The following is a 12,948-nucleotide window of genomic DNA, read 5'->3' on the forward strand; positions in this document are numbered from 1 at the left end:
TGTCAAAGGAATTAGCAGCATGATATATAAAAGAATGAGCCTGTGGTTCTTATCTTAACTAGGGTTATATTTCTTCTGACTTAATAACAGGAGCTGAGAGCTCTGGGTTTGAGAGGAAATGGAAGTATGACATTCAAGATAAGACAAATGAAATTATATGTAAAGTCATCTCAGTGTTTGTCCTTCACTGGGTAACTTGCAGTGCCCAAAGTTGTAATCTATCAAAAAGATAGCGTTTTGAGTCATAATAAACTTTGCTGGTATTCCACAATACATCAGTTTGAAATGCGTATTCAAAACGGGCATTATCCGTGTTTGTTAAAGTTCGAGACTCAAGTCCCGAAGGCTGCCAAGTAACAGATAGCTCTGAATGGAGCTCCCATTTTCTAAAGCTGCAGGGCTACAGAAGATCCAGTCAAAGTGTCCTTTAAATAAAGATACTTAATACCAAAGCTACTTTACTAGCTCATGAACACTTTTGCCTTCAGTACTATTTCTAGACCTAAACACCCCAAATACCTGTTGCAGTAAATAGGCTTTTTAGCAGGCTTATGTACGCGAATAGCGCAGTACTGCATCTCGAATCGCACGGGATAAACACCAGGTGCCCTAGTAGACCAGATGAAATCCTTTGGATTCTGGGGTTTCTGTGTGCGCGTTTTACTTCGCACAGATAATACAACAGCGCCACCAAGCGTGTGCAGTGCTTGCCACATTGTCCCATGTAGCAAAAAAAACCAGCACCTTGCGTACGCAGGATTTCAATTAATCGCTTCACTTACTGCCCTTTTATTCGTTTTACGTTAGATTTCTTCAAAGCTATATAGAAAACAGTTGCACGTTGTTTTTGTTGCTGCTTTCACGCTCGTACAATAAAGTTTACACTTTTGTGTCTAGGCGGGTTGGAGTACGCGAGTACAAATCAATCTAATTTTATAATCTAATCTAATTTCGAACTTTACAGTATAATTTGAAAGATAAATATTTCCACAGTTCAATTATACGCTGAACGTTTAATGAACTGCATCTGGCTGAAATGCACTAATCATTTATTAGGGCGCATGTGCTATTTATTTGCCCGTTTCTCGGTTGGAGCGCGTTTCATTAAGTTTGTCCGTGTAGGCCCACCGTACCCCTCCGACATATTGTTTTTGAGGAGCGATTTCTTCCCGGAGAAAGTAACTAGAGTAACTTCTAGTCACTGCAGGCCATCAAAATATACTTTTCCATAAAGCAAAATGGGTAAGTTTCTTCACTGTTTGCTCTTACATAATGAGTAAACTTACAGCTGTTGTTGGCAGTGGTAAGCTAGCAGGTTTGTATCGGCTGGGCTGTTATGGTGTAGCGCGTTGTTTTGTCATTAGTTGGTCTAGTTATGATTGATATTTTGTTAACATTGATTTCAGCGGTTGTGCCCGTAAAACAACTACAAGCGTGTTTGCTTGGCGCTCGGAAACAGTCAGACAACTTAATCCTCAGTTAAAGCCTTTTTAAAAGCTAACCTAGCTATGTAATAGTTAGGTTGCTCGCTAAATAAGTAAGCTCGAAATGAAGAATATTTTTATTTTAAAGCTGTCTATCTAGTTATGTGGAAAAACACAAGTATAATGCCCACAAGTATGTCATTCAGTAATTTGTCGATGTAAAGTTAGGCCGATATCATATTTATATAGCTAGCTATGAAGTTTGACTGATCTAGGTTAATAACTCGCTGTATCTAGCTACTTAAAATAACTAATCAAGTTAGGTAACCTAATCTTGTTTAATAATGCCAGGATAGCTAGCGTTAACTTGGCTACCCATATAACCTAGTTACATGCTGGTGTATCTGTTTGTCTATGTGGTTTAGACTTTAGCTTGCTAGATGTGTATCTCGTCAACTAACGCTAGCGTTATCTGTCTTCTGTTTTATCCGAACTGAGTCTTTGCTGAGTCCTTCAGTTTGCCAGCCGTTGTGAAAATGTGGAAAATGTTCGAAAACCAGCTATTTACAGTCTGTTTTGAGCAATTAATTTTTTTTAATTAATTACATGTGATTTAATTGATTGAGTTTGTCATAGTTTTATTTCTACTGCATTATAGTTACTCTCAGGTAAGCATTCAGGAGTAGTTCGTCCTCTCAGGCTGTTTACTGACGCATTTAGTTAAAAAAAGATTTTGAGAGCACACAAGTACAAGGGTCCAGGGCCGTGGTGTCTTGTTTATAAAACGTAGTGGACACAAGCATGGTCATTTAAAATGGCTCCCGAGGATGGGGCCTAAGCCACACTGCTATTTTGGAGTCCCATGTGGGCACTATAACTGTAATGGTGCTCTCAGCAACACAGCTTACTTCACTGACAAGCTAAATATGACATATCGTGAATAGTTGTTCACCCTTCCTTAGCATCAAGATGACCAAGGAAAAATTCTTGAAAGGCCAGAAGTAAAACTGAGAGCACGGTGGGGGGGTATTTACACACAGGCTGGGGTTGGGAATTTCTGATGCTTGCGTATTTAAACGGCAGTTAGCTCTGCTTTGTGGAATGCTCTGAGGTATGGACTGGAATATGAGATGAAAATGCAGAGATGCTACAGATATCTCTCAAAGATGCCTGTTCTTTGTTTTATTTTCTCTTTTATGGTAATTTGGTCCATGTTTTTTCTGTTGTCTAGTTCATAGACATGTTTGTTCCCTGATCTGTCTGCTAAACAGGCATTTCTGCAAAAGATGAACATCAGTACCATATAGTGTAGTTTTATTTTATGTCCAAAAATGTTTGTATATTGACAGCAGCAATAACAGAGGAAGAAACTGACTTTTTTCCCCTCATTGTCTCTCACCATCCCCCTCTCATTTCATCATTTCCCTCACTCACCTATACCTTTTAACCCATGCTCTAGATAATAGACTTTCCCATATTGAATTTTCAGTATAACAGATGTATCATTTACAGATAAATTTAATGTCACCCTAATTGAGACGCCAGTTTGAAGGTTGTGAACCATTGCTGTATCCAATTTGTTTCCTTTTGTTGTGCAGAGCCATCGGCAAGTCCTGTGAAGGATAACTACAGGATGAACCGCTATAAGAACAAAGCGCTTAATTTGGAGGAGATGCGTCGGAGGAGAGAAGAGGAGGGAATTCAGTTGAGGAAACAGAAAAGAGAGCAACAGGTAATTATCTCCATCTCTTCGGGATATTTCTATTTATTTATTGCTTGCTCTCTTGCCACCCCTATACATTACCATCAACACTTATGATTGTGCTGTGGTGTCAATGTCCTCTCTGTGTTTGGCAGCTGTTCAAGAGGAGAAATGTGGAGTTGCTTAATGAGGAGGGGGATATGTTTGCCAGCCCTCTCATGGACTCCAATATCAGCTCCACTACAGAGACTGTGAGTCAAAGCCCACCTCCGTGCAGTCCACATGGATTCCCTTCACAAAGTCCACTTGTTAATTATCTGACTCTTTGACCAGTTATTTGTGAAGCTTGAGCTTTCACGACAACCTACATTTTTTTTGTCATTGTTTAAAGGTTCATTAAATGGGATAAAAATCTTGTTACAAAATGGAGTGTACTGTTTGCTAGTGTGGTTCTGATTTCTTTTCAGGAAGGCGTGATCACAAGAGACATGATAGAAATGCTCTTCTCAGACGATCCTGAATTGCAGCTGGTTACAACACAGAAATTTAGAAAACTCCTGTCAAAAGGTTGTCAGCACAACAAATGTTATCTGTGGGCTTCATTAGACATAGCTGGGTGGATCTTAAACTGATGAACTTCGATTTGTCAAATCCAACTCTTGTAACTTGTTTGTTTGTTTGGGTTTTTTTGGTTGGCTGCTGTGTGGTGCCTTTCATTTTCTTTTTTCCTTTCCCAGAACCAAACCCTCCCATTGATGAGGTCATTGGCACACCCGGAGTTGTAAATAGATTTGTAGAGTTTCTTGAAAAAAGCACAGATTGTACATTACAGGTAAAATGTCAGCTAGCATCTCTGCTTTCAGGAATTTTCAGATACTGATTTCCCCCTCCAATGTGTTTTGAACCAAAATGTATGTACGTACACCTATTTCCATTTTTATGCATTTGTTAATCCTCCTCAGTTTGAGGCTGCGTGGGCATTGACCAACATCGCCTCTGGCACCTCTCAGCAGACCAAATTTGTGATCGAGGCAGGTGCTGTTCCCGTATTCATCTCGCTGCTCAGCTCTGAATTTGAAGATGTCCAAGAACAGGTACTAACAAAGAAAACCGGTCTCTTTCAGAGAACAAGAAGGAAGTTCAGACTGGATGCTGGGTTTTTAGGGGTCACCATACATGTAGTTCACTAGATGTGAAGCCAGTTATCAGCAAGTCATTCCAGATGCATTAAAATATGAATCAATAGCATCAACACTCATAACTGATATCCACGCAAACTAAATTATTTTAATTCAGAGTGGAACACAGTGGTATAAACAACCAGTAAAACGTGCAAACACACTGAATTCTTCACTCAAATTATTAGCTTTGTACGGTAAAAGATATCTGCATACACACTGAAGTAAAATTGGATCCATGTTGCCACCATGGTGATTAGGAGTCGTCATGTCGGTGCCACAGAATTCCAAATCTGAAGTGGAATACTACAGCTGATTTAGGATCATCTTTGTGGATGATGTAATGAGAGGGGAGTCATTACAGCTGAGATGTTTTCAAGCATGCATTCCTTCTCAGTATTTTCAGCATGGGATTCTTTAGTTTTTCCCCCCATGATGAACTGTAATAAAATAACTGCTCTTAATAGTAATTAAAAGGAAAGCAGTGAATAGTGTCTGTTTTTCAGAGAATTAACAGCCTGGGCTGCTTGACTGAGGAAGTTGGGTCCTGTGAAAATTGGAAAAGAATTGTAATAGAATTCTTACATTTTGAAGAATCATCCTCCCTCATTGCCTTTAAAATGGTTTTAGTAGCTACGTTTCTATAACAGTATCTTGCCTCTTTATTTTATTTAGTTTTCAGTCTGTGGTATAAGGTGGCTCACCTGACGTATTTGGTATCACCGTCAGCCTTGAAAGTTTGTTTTTGTTTGCTTTTTTTTTTCATCCCTACAATGATGATTTCTTTGTTCCAGGCTGTATGGGCACTGGGTAACATTGCAGGAGACAGTGCAGTTTGCAGGGACTTTGTGCTGAACTGCAATATCCTCCCACCACTACTAATGTGAGTGCTTATGTACTGTGCTTTGTCCATCTTCAGGGGGTTTATGGCACTGTGCTGAGACAATATTTCAAATTTGTGATGCATTGTTTGTTTTTTTCCCCTCTTCCCTAAACTTTTTCCACTTTCCCCCCCCCCCCCCCCCCCACTTAATCTTTGCCCATCTTACTTTAACTCCACCCCCCACCCCCACCCCCAGACTGCTGACCAAATCAACTCGGCTTACAATGACCAGGAATGCTGTGTGGGCCCTGTCCAACCTCTGCAGAGGCAAAAGTCCACCACCAGCCTTTGAAAAGGTCTTGCCCCAGTCCTCTCACTCTTCTGTTTTCCTGCATGGACCTTTTTATCAAAATTAAATTACTTTTCTTTTAGAGATCTTTTACATATTGCCTTTCTTTTACTTGTCACTTGGTCTGACACTCCATATGCAATTTAAAAGCCAACATGGCCATCTTGAAACAGGTCATTAATCATCCATTCCTGCCAGGAACTATGGGTGGCCATGTCATCCAGGTGCTTTCTTCCAGTTTGTACCCCATTAGACATTTAAGGGAGAAATGCGTTTGTGGTAGGCTGGGGGTGGAATTGATCAGTCCTAAACACCTCAGCCTGCAATTGTGCCTCCTTATAATAGTCTTGTCCATTTTGCTTCTGCTGGCAAGACCAATATGCCTAGTTTGTTTGAAACGATGGAGTCAAAGCCAGCAAAAAGGTTCTGTGGTTTAGGTCTGTTGCACAAAGCTACTAACTGACAGTCTCAGTACTCAGCTGGACATGCACATTCTGAACCCTTCCTACTATCCAACCCTCTTTGGCAGGTGTCCCAGTGCCTACCTGTGCTGTCCCACCTGTTGTTTAGCAGTGATCCAGACCTCCTGGCTGATGCCTGCTGGGCTCTGTCCTACATGTCCGATGGACCCAACGAGAAGATCCAGGCTGTGATCGACTCAGGAGTCTGCAGAAGGCTGGTGGAGCTGCTTATGTGAGTACAGGTGTTGGAGGTGAACTAGAAATTAATTAAAACAATCTGAAAAGGGGCTGCATTAAATTCTTACTATTTATAATGGATTTTCTGGTGTGTGTGGGGTTTTTTTTTGTTTTTTTTTGTTGTTTTTGTTTTTTTCATTTGTGCTGCTATTCCTTCACCTTCTAGGCATTCAGATTATAAAGTGGCATCTCCAGCTCTGAGGGCTGTTGGGAACATTGTCACTGGTGATGACATTCAGACACAGGTCCGTGGAGTTGCTGAATGGTCATTGTATGGCTGTCTGTGTTGACCTTCCATGGTTTAGGCCTTTACTTTAGGCTGTGTGCTTCATTCTCTCATTTTTTTAATTTTTAGATTTTATTTTCCCTTGCTTTCTTTCCCTTCCTCCAACTCTTTTCTGCCCTCCAGGTTGTACTGAACTGCTCTGCCCTTCCCTGCCTCCTGCACCTTCTCAGCAGCACCAAAGAGTCTATCAGGAAAGAGGCATGCTGGACTATCTCCAACATCACAGCAGGCAACCGAGCTCAGATACAGGTATGCACTGACTCCTCCTCGCACCCAGCTTGCATATTACTAAGAAGATGCCTCAAATTCTATACAGCAGTGTTTCTTTGCCCCAAACTTCCAAGGTGTATTTTTTTGAAAGCTGAATTTAGTTTATGGACCAACAGTGATGTGTTTTGTCATCAATGGATTTTTAATTTTCTTTTTTTCTGTCCCTTTGCTCTCCTCAGACAATAATAGACGCAAACATCTTCCCTGTCCTGATGGAGATAATTCAGAAAGCAGAATTCCGCACCAGGAAAGAGGCAGCATGGGCCATCACCAATGCCACGTCTGGTGGAACGCCAGAGCAGATCCGGTGAGCCCCAGATCTGAAGTCACATGTCCTTCATTCCAGGAAGTACTGTGGGAAACATTTCAGTGACAGCCTCTTGTTTAGTTCTCTTGAAATGGTGTCAGAATGGCACAGTAGTGGCTTTTCCTTACTGTTTGAGCAGTCCTGATTTGATATTTTTAATAATGGATATTGTATAACTAAATTGGAATTTAAAAATGGCGGAGTTTATTTTTAGAAACTTCATTTGGGAGCATTTTTAATTGGATTCTGTTCATTGTGAAAGCCTAAGTGATTTTGAATTTAACTTCAGTTATTCTGCACCCTTCTAGATTTTTCATGTCTCTTTCCTGCTTTCTTATTCTAACTATTGCTTTCACATTCTCTCTGTAGGTACCTGGTCAATTTGGGCTGCATTAAGCCCCTGTGCGATCTGCTGACTGTGATGGACTCCAAGATTGTGCAGGTGGTTCTGAATGGTTTGGAAAATATTCTGAGACTGGGAGAACAGGAAGCCAAATGCAACAGTGGCGGCATTAACCCGTACTGCAGCCTCATCGAAGAGGCCTATGGTATGTTGTTGGCAGCAGTAATGGCTTACGTATTTTTGCTAAAAAGATAAACGTAAACTCTCGTATTCTGTGTATTCATGTGATGGACAGTAATATCACATTACATTTATTTTGTCCTCCCCTCTTTTCCAATAGGCTTGGACAAGATTGAGTTTCTTCAGAGCCATGAGAATCAGGCGATCTACCAGAAAGCCTTCGACCTCATTGAGCACTACTTTGGAGTGGAGGAGGAGGACACCAGCCTGGCCCCACAGGTGGATGAAAACCAGCAGCAGTACCTTTTCCCTCAGCCAGAGGGTGCCATGGAAGGCTTCCAGCTCTAACCAGTCACGCAGCACTTCACAGCCCACTGTTTTAGTGCCCGTCCCTAGCTTGTGCCAACAGGCTATACAGGACCCACTGCAACTAAACAGGTCCAGCTGTGGTCCAAGCAGACTGGTCTGCTCACACTGAGAGGAATGCTACAGACATCGTTTGCACTGTTGCAATGATGTTCGTTTCTGTCTTAATTGACCTTTAAATAGTATCACTCAATTTGACCCTGAGAAGTTGATGGCACTGGCCAATTTGCTTTCCCTCTATTCTTTTGAAAATGCTATTTACTAGGTGTACATTCCTCCCCACACCAACAACTTCATAAACCTGCTGTTTCATCACACCTTTTCCTTCCTTGTTTACTCCATCAATTAATATTGTCTTCCTCAGCTAATTAAGACTTTTTTTTTTTTCCCCTCCTTTTTCTCCCCCCTCCCCATTGCAAACCCTAGTAGTAGCAAACCATGGTTTGGTTGTAGGTTGTAAACCATGCTTCCTAGACACAGTGGTGTACTAGCATCTGAGTGCATTTGTCATTGAGAGATTTCACCCACTTTTATGGAATACTGTTGGTTTTCCTTGGTGGTGTTGGGTTTTTTTTGTTTTTTTTTAATGCTACCTTATGTTTGAGCACAGCCATCACATTTCAGTAAGGTTCAAATACATGAGACAAACATTCAGACAAATGGCAAAATAATTGGTTACCTATTCATTGAAATATGCCATGATTTAATGCACAGTGTAAGAACAGGGCTGGGATTTTCACTAGGCTATTGCACTGATTTATACAAGTAATACTTGCGTTGTGTGTTTGTGTGGTTCCTAGTTATGCACCAGCACACATGCTTGATCTTTTATATGGCTTTCACTGAACTAAAATTTGAGTTTGGGTTTCTTTTTGTTGGTTTCAGTATGACAGTGCATTGAATGTATCTGGATCAGACGATGTTAACAGCTTTGTTTGGGCAGCCCTTAGTCTGTGCATGCTAGGCTATTGCATGGTTTTCTATTCTACCAAGCTCTTTGTGTATTCCTTGCCATATCTAGATGCTCTGTCATCAATTACCTTAATGTTACTATAACAATTCATTAATCAACTGCTAGCTACAGTTGTTTATTCATTTTGAAATGTCAAGGAAGAACAAGTTAGCCTCATCAAAAATTAATTCCCTGATCACATCAGTTAGTAATTTAATAGCATGTAAGTAGCTCCTTACAATAACTGGGGGGGAAAAGCATTAACTTCATGTTCTTGGTGAATTGCATGATATGGCAAGGGATATGCATGTAAATTATGACTATCCTAACAAAATATACATTGCGCGCACACAACTCTTGTACACATGCAAAGTTGCATAAATTGTACACACATTCAGATAGGAACACCACAAGGCAAAGAGAAAATGGCTTCCATAATCTTCGACATTTTAGGATTTTTTATTTATTTATTTTTTTGGGTAATGTTTAGCTTTCTTATACCCCTAGCTCTTCTGTTGAGGGTATTGGACAGCACTAAAGCAGTATGTTCAACCTGTGTTTTTGTTTTTTTTTGTTTTTGTTTTTTTCTCCCCCACTAAATGAGACTTTATGCCTACTCATTCCCCTTGTCCCACAATGAAATGCTTTTGTATGATTTTCTTGCCGTCATGCATTCTGAGTGATGCATGACCACAAGAGGGGCTTATAGCCCCTGTGTTTAAAGATGGGTTTTTTTGGGGGTTTTTTTGTTTGTTTGTTTTTTCAGGAAAAGACATGTAAACTAGTTTTTCTTCTACTTGTAAACTCTCTTAGTAACCTATGGAAGCATCCTTTTCTCCTACCTCTGCATCACACTGACTCCTGGGTGCTGTAATGAGTGGAGTTGCATTAGCTTTAGAAGGTCCTGTATCAATGGGTGAGGACAGACAATGACTGACGGATGATTTGGGAAGTCGAGGGAAATATCTTCGAGGCTTTGTGTTCACATCAGGATTCTGTTGCTTATCTTGGCAGAGAATCTTTGTAGTGCGTTGACTTTGGTTGGCAAAGATGAAGTCATGTATTTTTTGCGCATATTTTAGTGTAAAGTATAATCAGAGCAGCCAGTGTACTAGCTTCCATGAGTGCTCAGACCTTCAACTTTGACTTCAGCACTGCAGCTCCTTCTTAAAGAAATAAATAATTTTGGTACTTTGTACATGAATCTTAATTTTCTTTCCATCAAAGCAGTTTATTCACCAAAGCAGTTTACAGTTCAGCTTCCTGTCCTAATAAGAATATGCATTGTGGAAAATATTTGAATCATATACATTTGTTTATTTTTGTTGGTACCATGAATAGAGATCAGTTGAGAGGGTTTGTTTTGAGAAAATGTGGTTATGCAAAACTGATTGTCAGAACATATTACTCTGGTGAATGAAGACTTTCTGTAGATGTGAAACAGATTGTAAGTCTGAGTCATGCATTTTAAACCATTTATAACCGCATATTGATGATGCTACCGAAAGGACAAGAAGCACTTTAAAATGTTTTACAGCCTTATTTAAAATCTTGATTACACATTTGGCATTTCTGTGCAAATGTGAGACATATGATGCATTGCGAGAAATTTTTTGCTTTGGTGGGCTCCGATAGTCTTGGCATTTTCTGCTTCTTTTTGTTTGAAAATGTTATCGGTTTACCAATAGCTGAAGCTATAGCTTCAAACCGATGGCTCTAGGTGGTTAAGGTCTTTTACACAGAACGGTGACCAGTTTTGCATTTTATTGCATGATTAATGGTCGTCCTCCAAAGTCATTGGAGTTTAAACTTATAGGTAGGGGGAGATGCTCCTTCGTCTGCCCACTTGAAGTCAAGACTCTACAGAAATGTACAGGGAAGTAAGGAGTTTAAAAGCAGAGTTGATTTACCTTTTATGAAGTTGTTTTTGATACTTTTGCCATGCCATAGTACTAGAACAGGGCTGGAGCTACCGCAGTTGCACAACTTGGCAGTGGCTTTCTTCTATCATACTGTCTTGTGCAGCTCTTAAGAGACTCCCCCCACCCCCCGACTGTATGTATGTATTTTTATTTATTTATTTATTTATTTGGGTGGTTGGATGGATGGATAGATAGCTTATAATAATGCAAGAGGAATCACTGCTGTATCCTCTAGGAAAGGCTCGTTTGTGTTGATTTGAACACTAGGTATTACTGAAATGGCACTGGTGTCCAAACAATGTTATATTTTGTAAAAGGAGACTTGAGAACAGGCAAAACTGGAAGGTACAGGGATCCTATACAGACTACGTGTGCCTTGGTGTGCATCATGCAATTTTGACATTTCAATTAAAAACACTGGTTAATCAGATTGACTGACTGTTCTCTCAGCAATGATGCAGAGATAAAAAATGCTGCAATGATCTGAGACACATCAAAGAAGAAAAATCTGATTGCAATTGGTGAGGGAAGTTTAAAAAAAAAAAAAAAAAAAAAATCTAAACTCTATCCCATGGCATTTGAGCCTGGGTAGTGTAATTGAGTGAGTGGATAAAAATACATGGAAATTTGTGTGTGTGTGTAGAAATGAAAAATGCACTCGTTTTCACAAAAGTGCCAACCAGACCATCAAATACTGGAGGCTGATGAATATTGATTTCTGATTTTTTTTTCTTTCGATTTGTTTTTCATTTGTTTTATATTTACTTGAATGTGCACACATTTGTGCAAACGTTGCTGCTCTATTTTCATATCTTGAGGTTACATTATCTGCAAAGTTTCAGTAGACATGTGGCAGTCTGCTATTTGTACACCAAATTGCTAAATTGAATCAAAATATAAATTCAAATGTAAAGCTAACTTATTTTGCTGTACTAATTTACATTTTTTTTTTTTTTTGAATCAAGGTTAATTCCTCTTACACCCCCCCCCCCCAAAAAAAAAAAATCTCCCCACTTCTTGCCTGGGGGCGAAGCATCCAATAAAGGAAAGAAAAAAAACTCCCTTATGTATGGGTACACAAGAGAGGTCGTATCTTTCTTATCATAGGGACTTTTTGACACATTCTCCTGCATTCAAGGACTTGACATATTTGACATCACTTGTGTTCATTCTCAACTGAAAATTCAATTTGCAAGGAGACCAAATTGAATGGCGCCAAGTCAGACTGCTTCCTATGTCTGTTTCTAGCACAACACAATTGAGCTATTGCGTCTTCTAGAGCTGTTTTGTTTGGGTTTTTTTTGTCTTCTGAAAATCAAGTAGGCTTCAGGGAAGAAAACGGCAGATTCCATAGTTAACAGCCACTCTGTCCTATGCAGGGATATACAAGTTTCAGTTCATGTTATGTGCACTGGTGACACCTTTTTAGAAGCATGAATAAATCAGCGTTTCATAAATCTATAAAATAAATTGCATGTAAAATACACATTTAGCAGTACCCAACAGGGAATTTGTTGTATTGACTTGAGGAATAGTTCTGCCACTGTCTTTGATTATCAATGACTTCCAAGAAGTGCAAAAATTGATAAAGGCCACACTTGTATGGTTCAACTGAGTCTTTCTGGTCTTCCGTCCTAAATCTTGTAGATGTTTATATCTTGAGACTTTTTGTCTCTTCCAGATCTGAAGCTGGTGCATAATGCTTGGCTGTAACATTAATATTTTTAATAAAAGCAAATGAACTTGTTTAAAATGCATGTTTATTACATTTATTCTTGTATGCTATTTAGTTTTTGTCCAAGAGGATATTCTGTCCTCATCCTGTAATGTTTTTCTTTTAAAGATATATTTATGTATATTTTCCTCCTTTTTGCCACCTATTACCTACCTTCTACTGTGACTGACTTGACTTTACCAACAGTATGAATGAGTGACTACAAATACACAAACTGAAAATGTCACACAAACGTAAACATGAACATTAATATTATTAAACAATTAATTAAAATCTAGAGATTTAAAATTTGTCCAGAATGCTAATAAAGTAATAAATAAATAAATACATTTGGCCCTTTGCAATTTTTCCCCATGTGTTTGTAATAAGTTTGAAACTTAACGTATCTTCCTGATATGAAGATATATACATAT

At 39.3% G+C, this 12,948-nt stretch overlaps 1 protein-coding gene across 1 annotated transcript; it reads left to right on the plus strand.

Annotated features, from left to right (window-relative positions):
* Positions 1-1,153: 1,153 nt before the first annotated feature.
* On the plus strand, positions 1,154-12,929 carry kpna6 (karyopherin alpha 6 (importin alpha 7)). Its single transcript, XM_027026528.2, has 14 exons — positions 1,154-1,242; positions 3,023-3,156; positions 3,282-3,377; positions 3,594-3,693; positions 3,864-3,958; positions 4,089-4,220; positions 5,099-5,187; positions 5,384-5,483; positions 6,006-6,169; positions 6,341-6,419; positions 6,584-6,709; positions 6,910-7,037; positions 7,407-7,585; positions 7,721-12,929. The coding sequence occupies exons 1-14, from the start codon at positions 1,239-1,241 to the stop codon at positions 7,906-7,908; spliced, it is 1,614 nt and encodes a 537-aa protein (XP_026882329.1). The 5' UTR covers positions 1,154-1,238; the 3' UTR covers positions 7,909-12,929.
* Positions 12,930-12,948: the final 19 nt, after the last annotated feature.

The sequence above is a fragment of the Electrophorus electricus genome, chromosome 8 (assembly GCF_013358815.1).
Source record: "Electrophorus electricus isolate fEleEle1 chromosome 8, fEleEle1.pri, whole genome shotgun sequence".
Lineage (NCBI taxonomy): Eukaryota > Metazoa > Chordata > Actinopteri > Gymnotiformes > Gymnotidae > Electrophorus > Electrophorus electricus.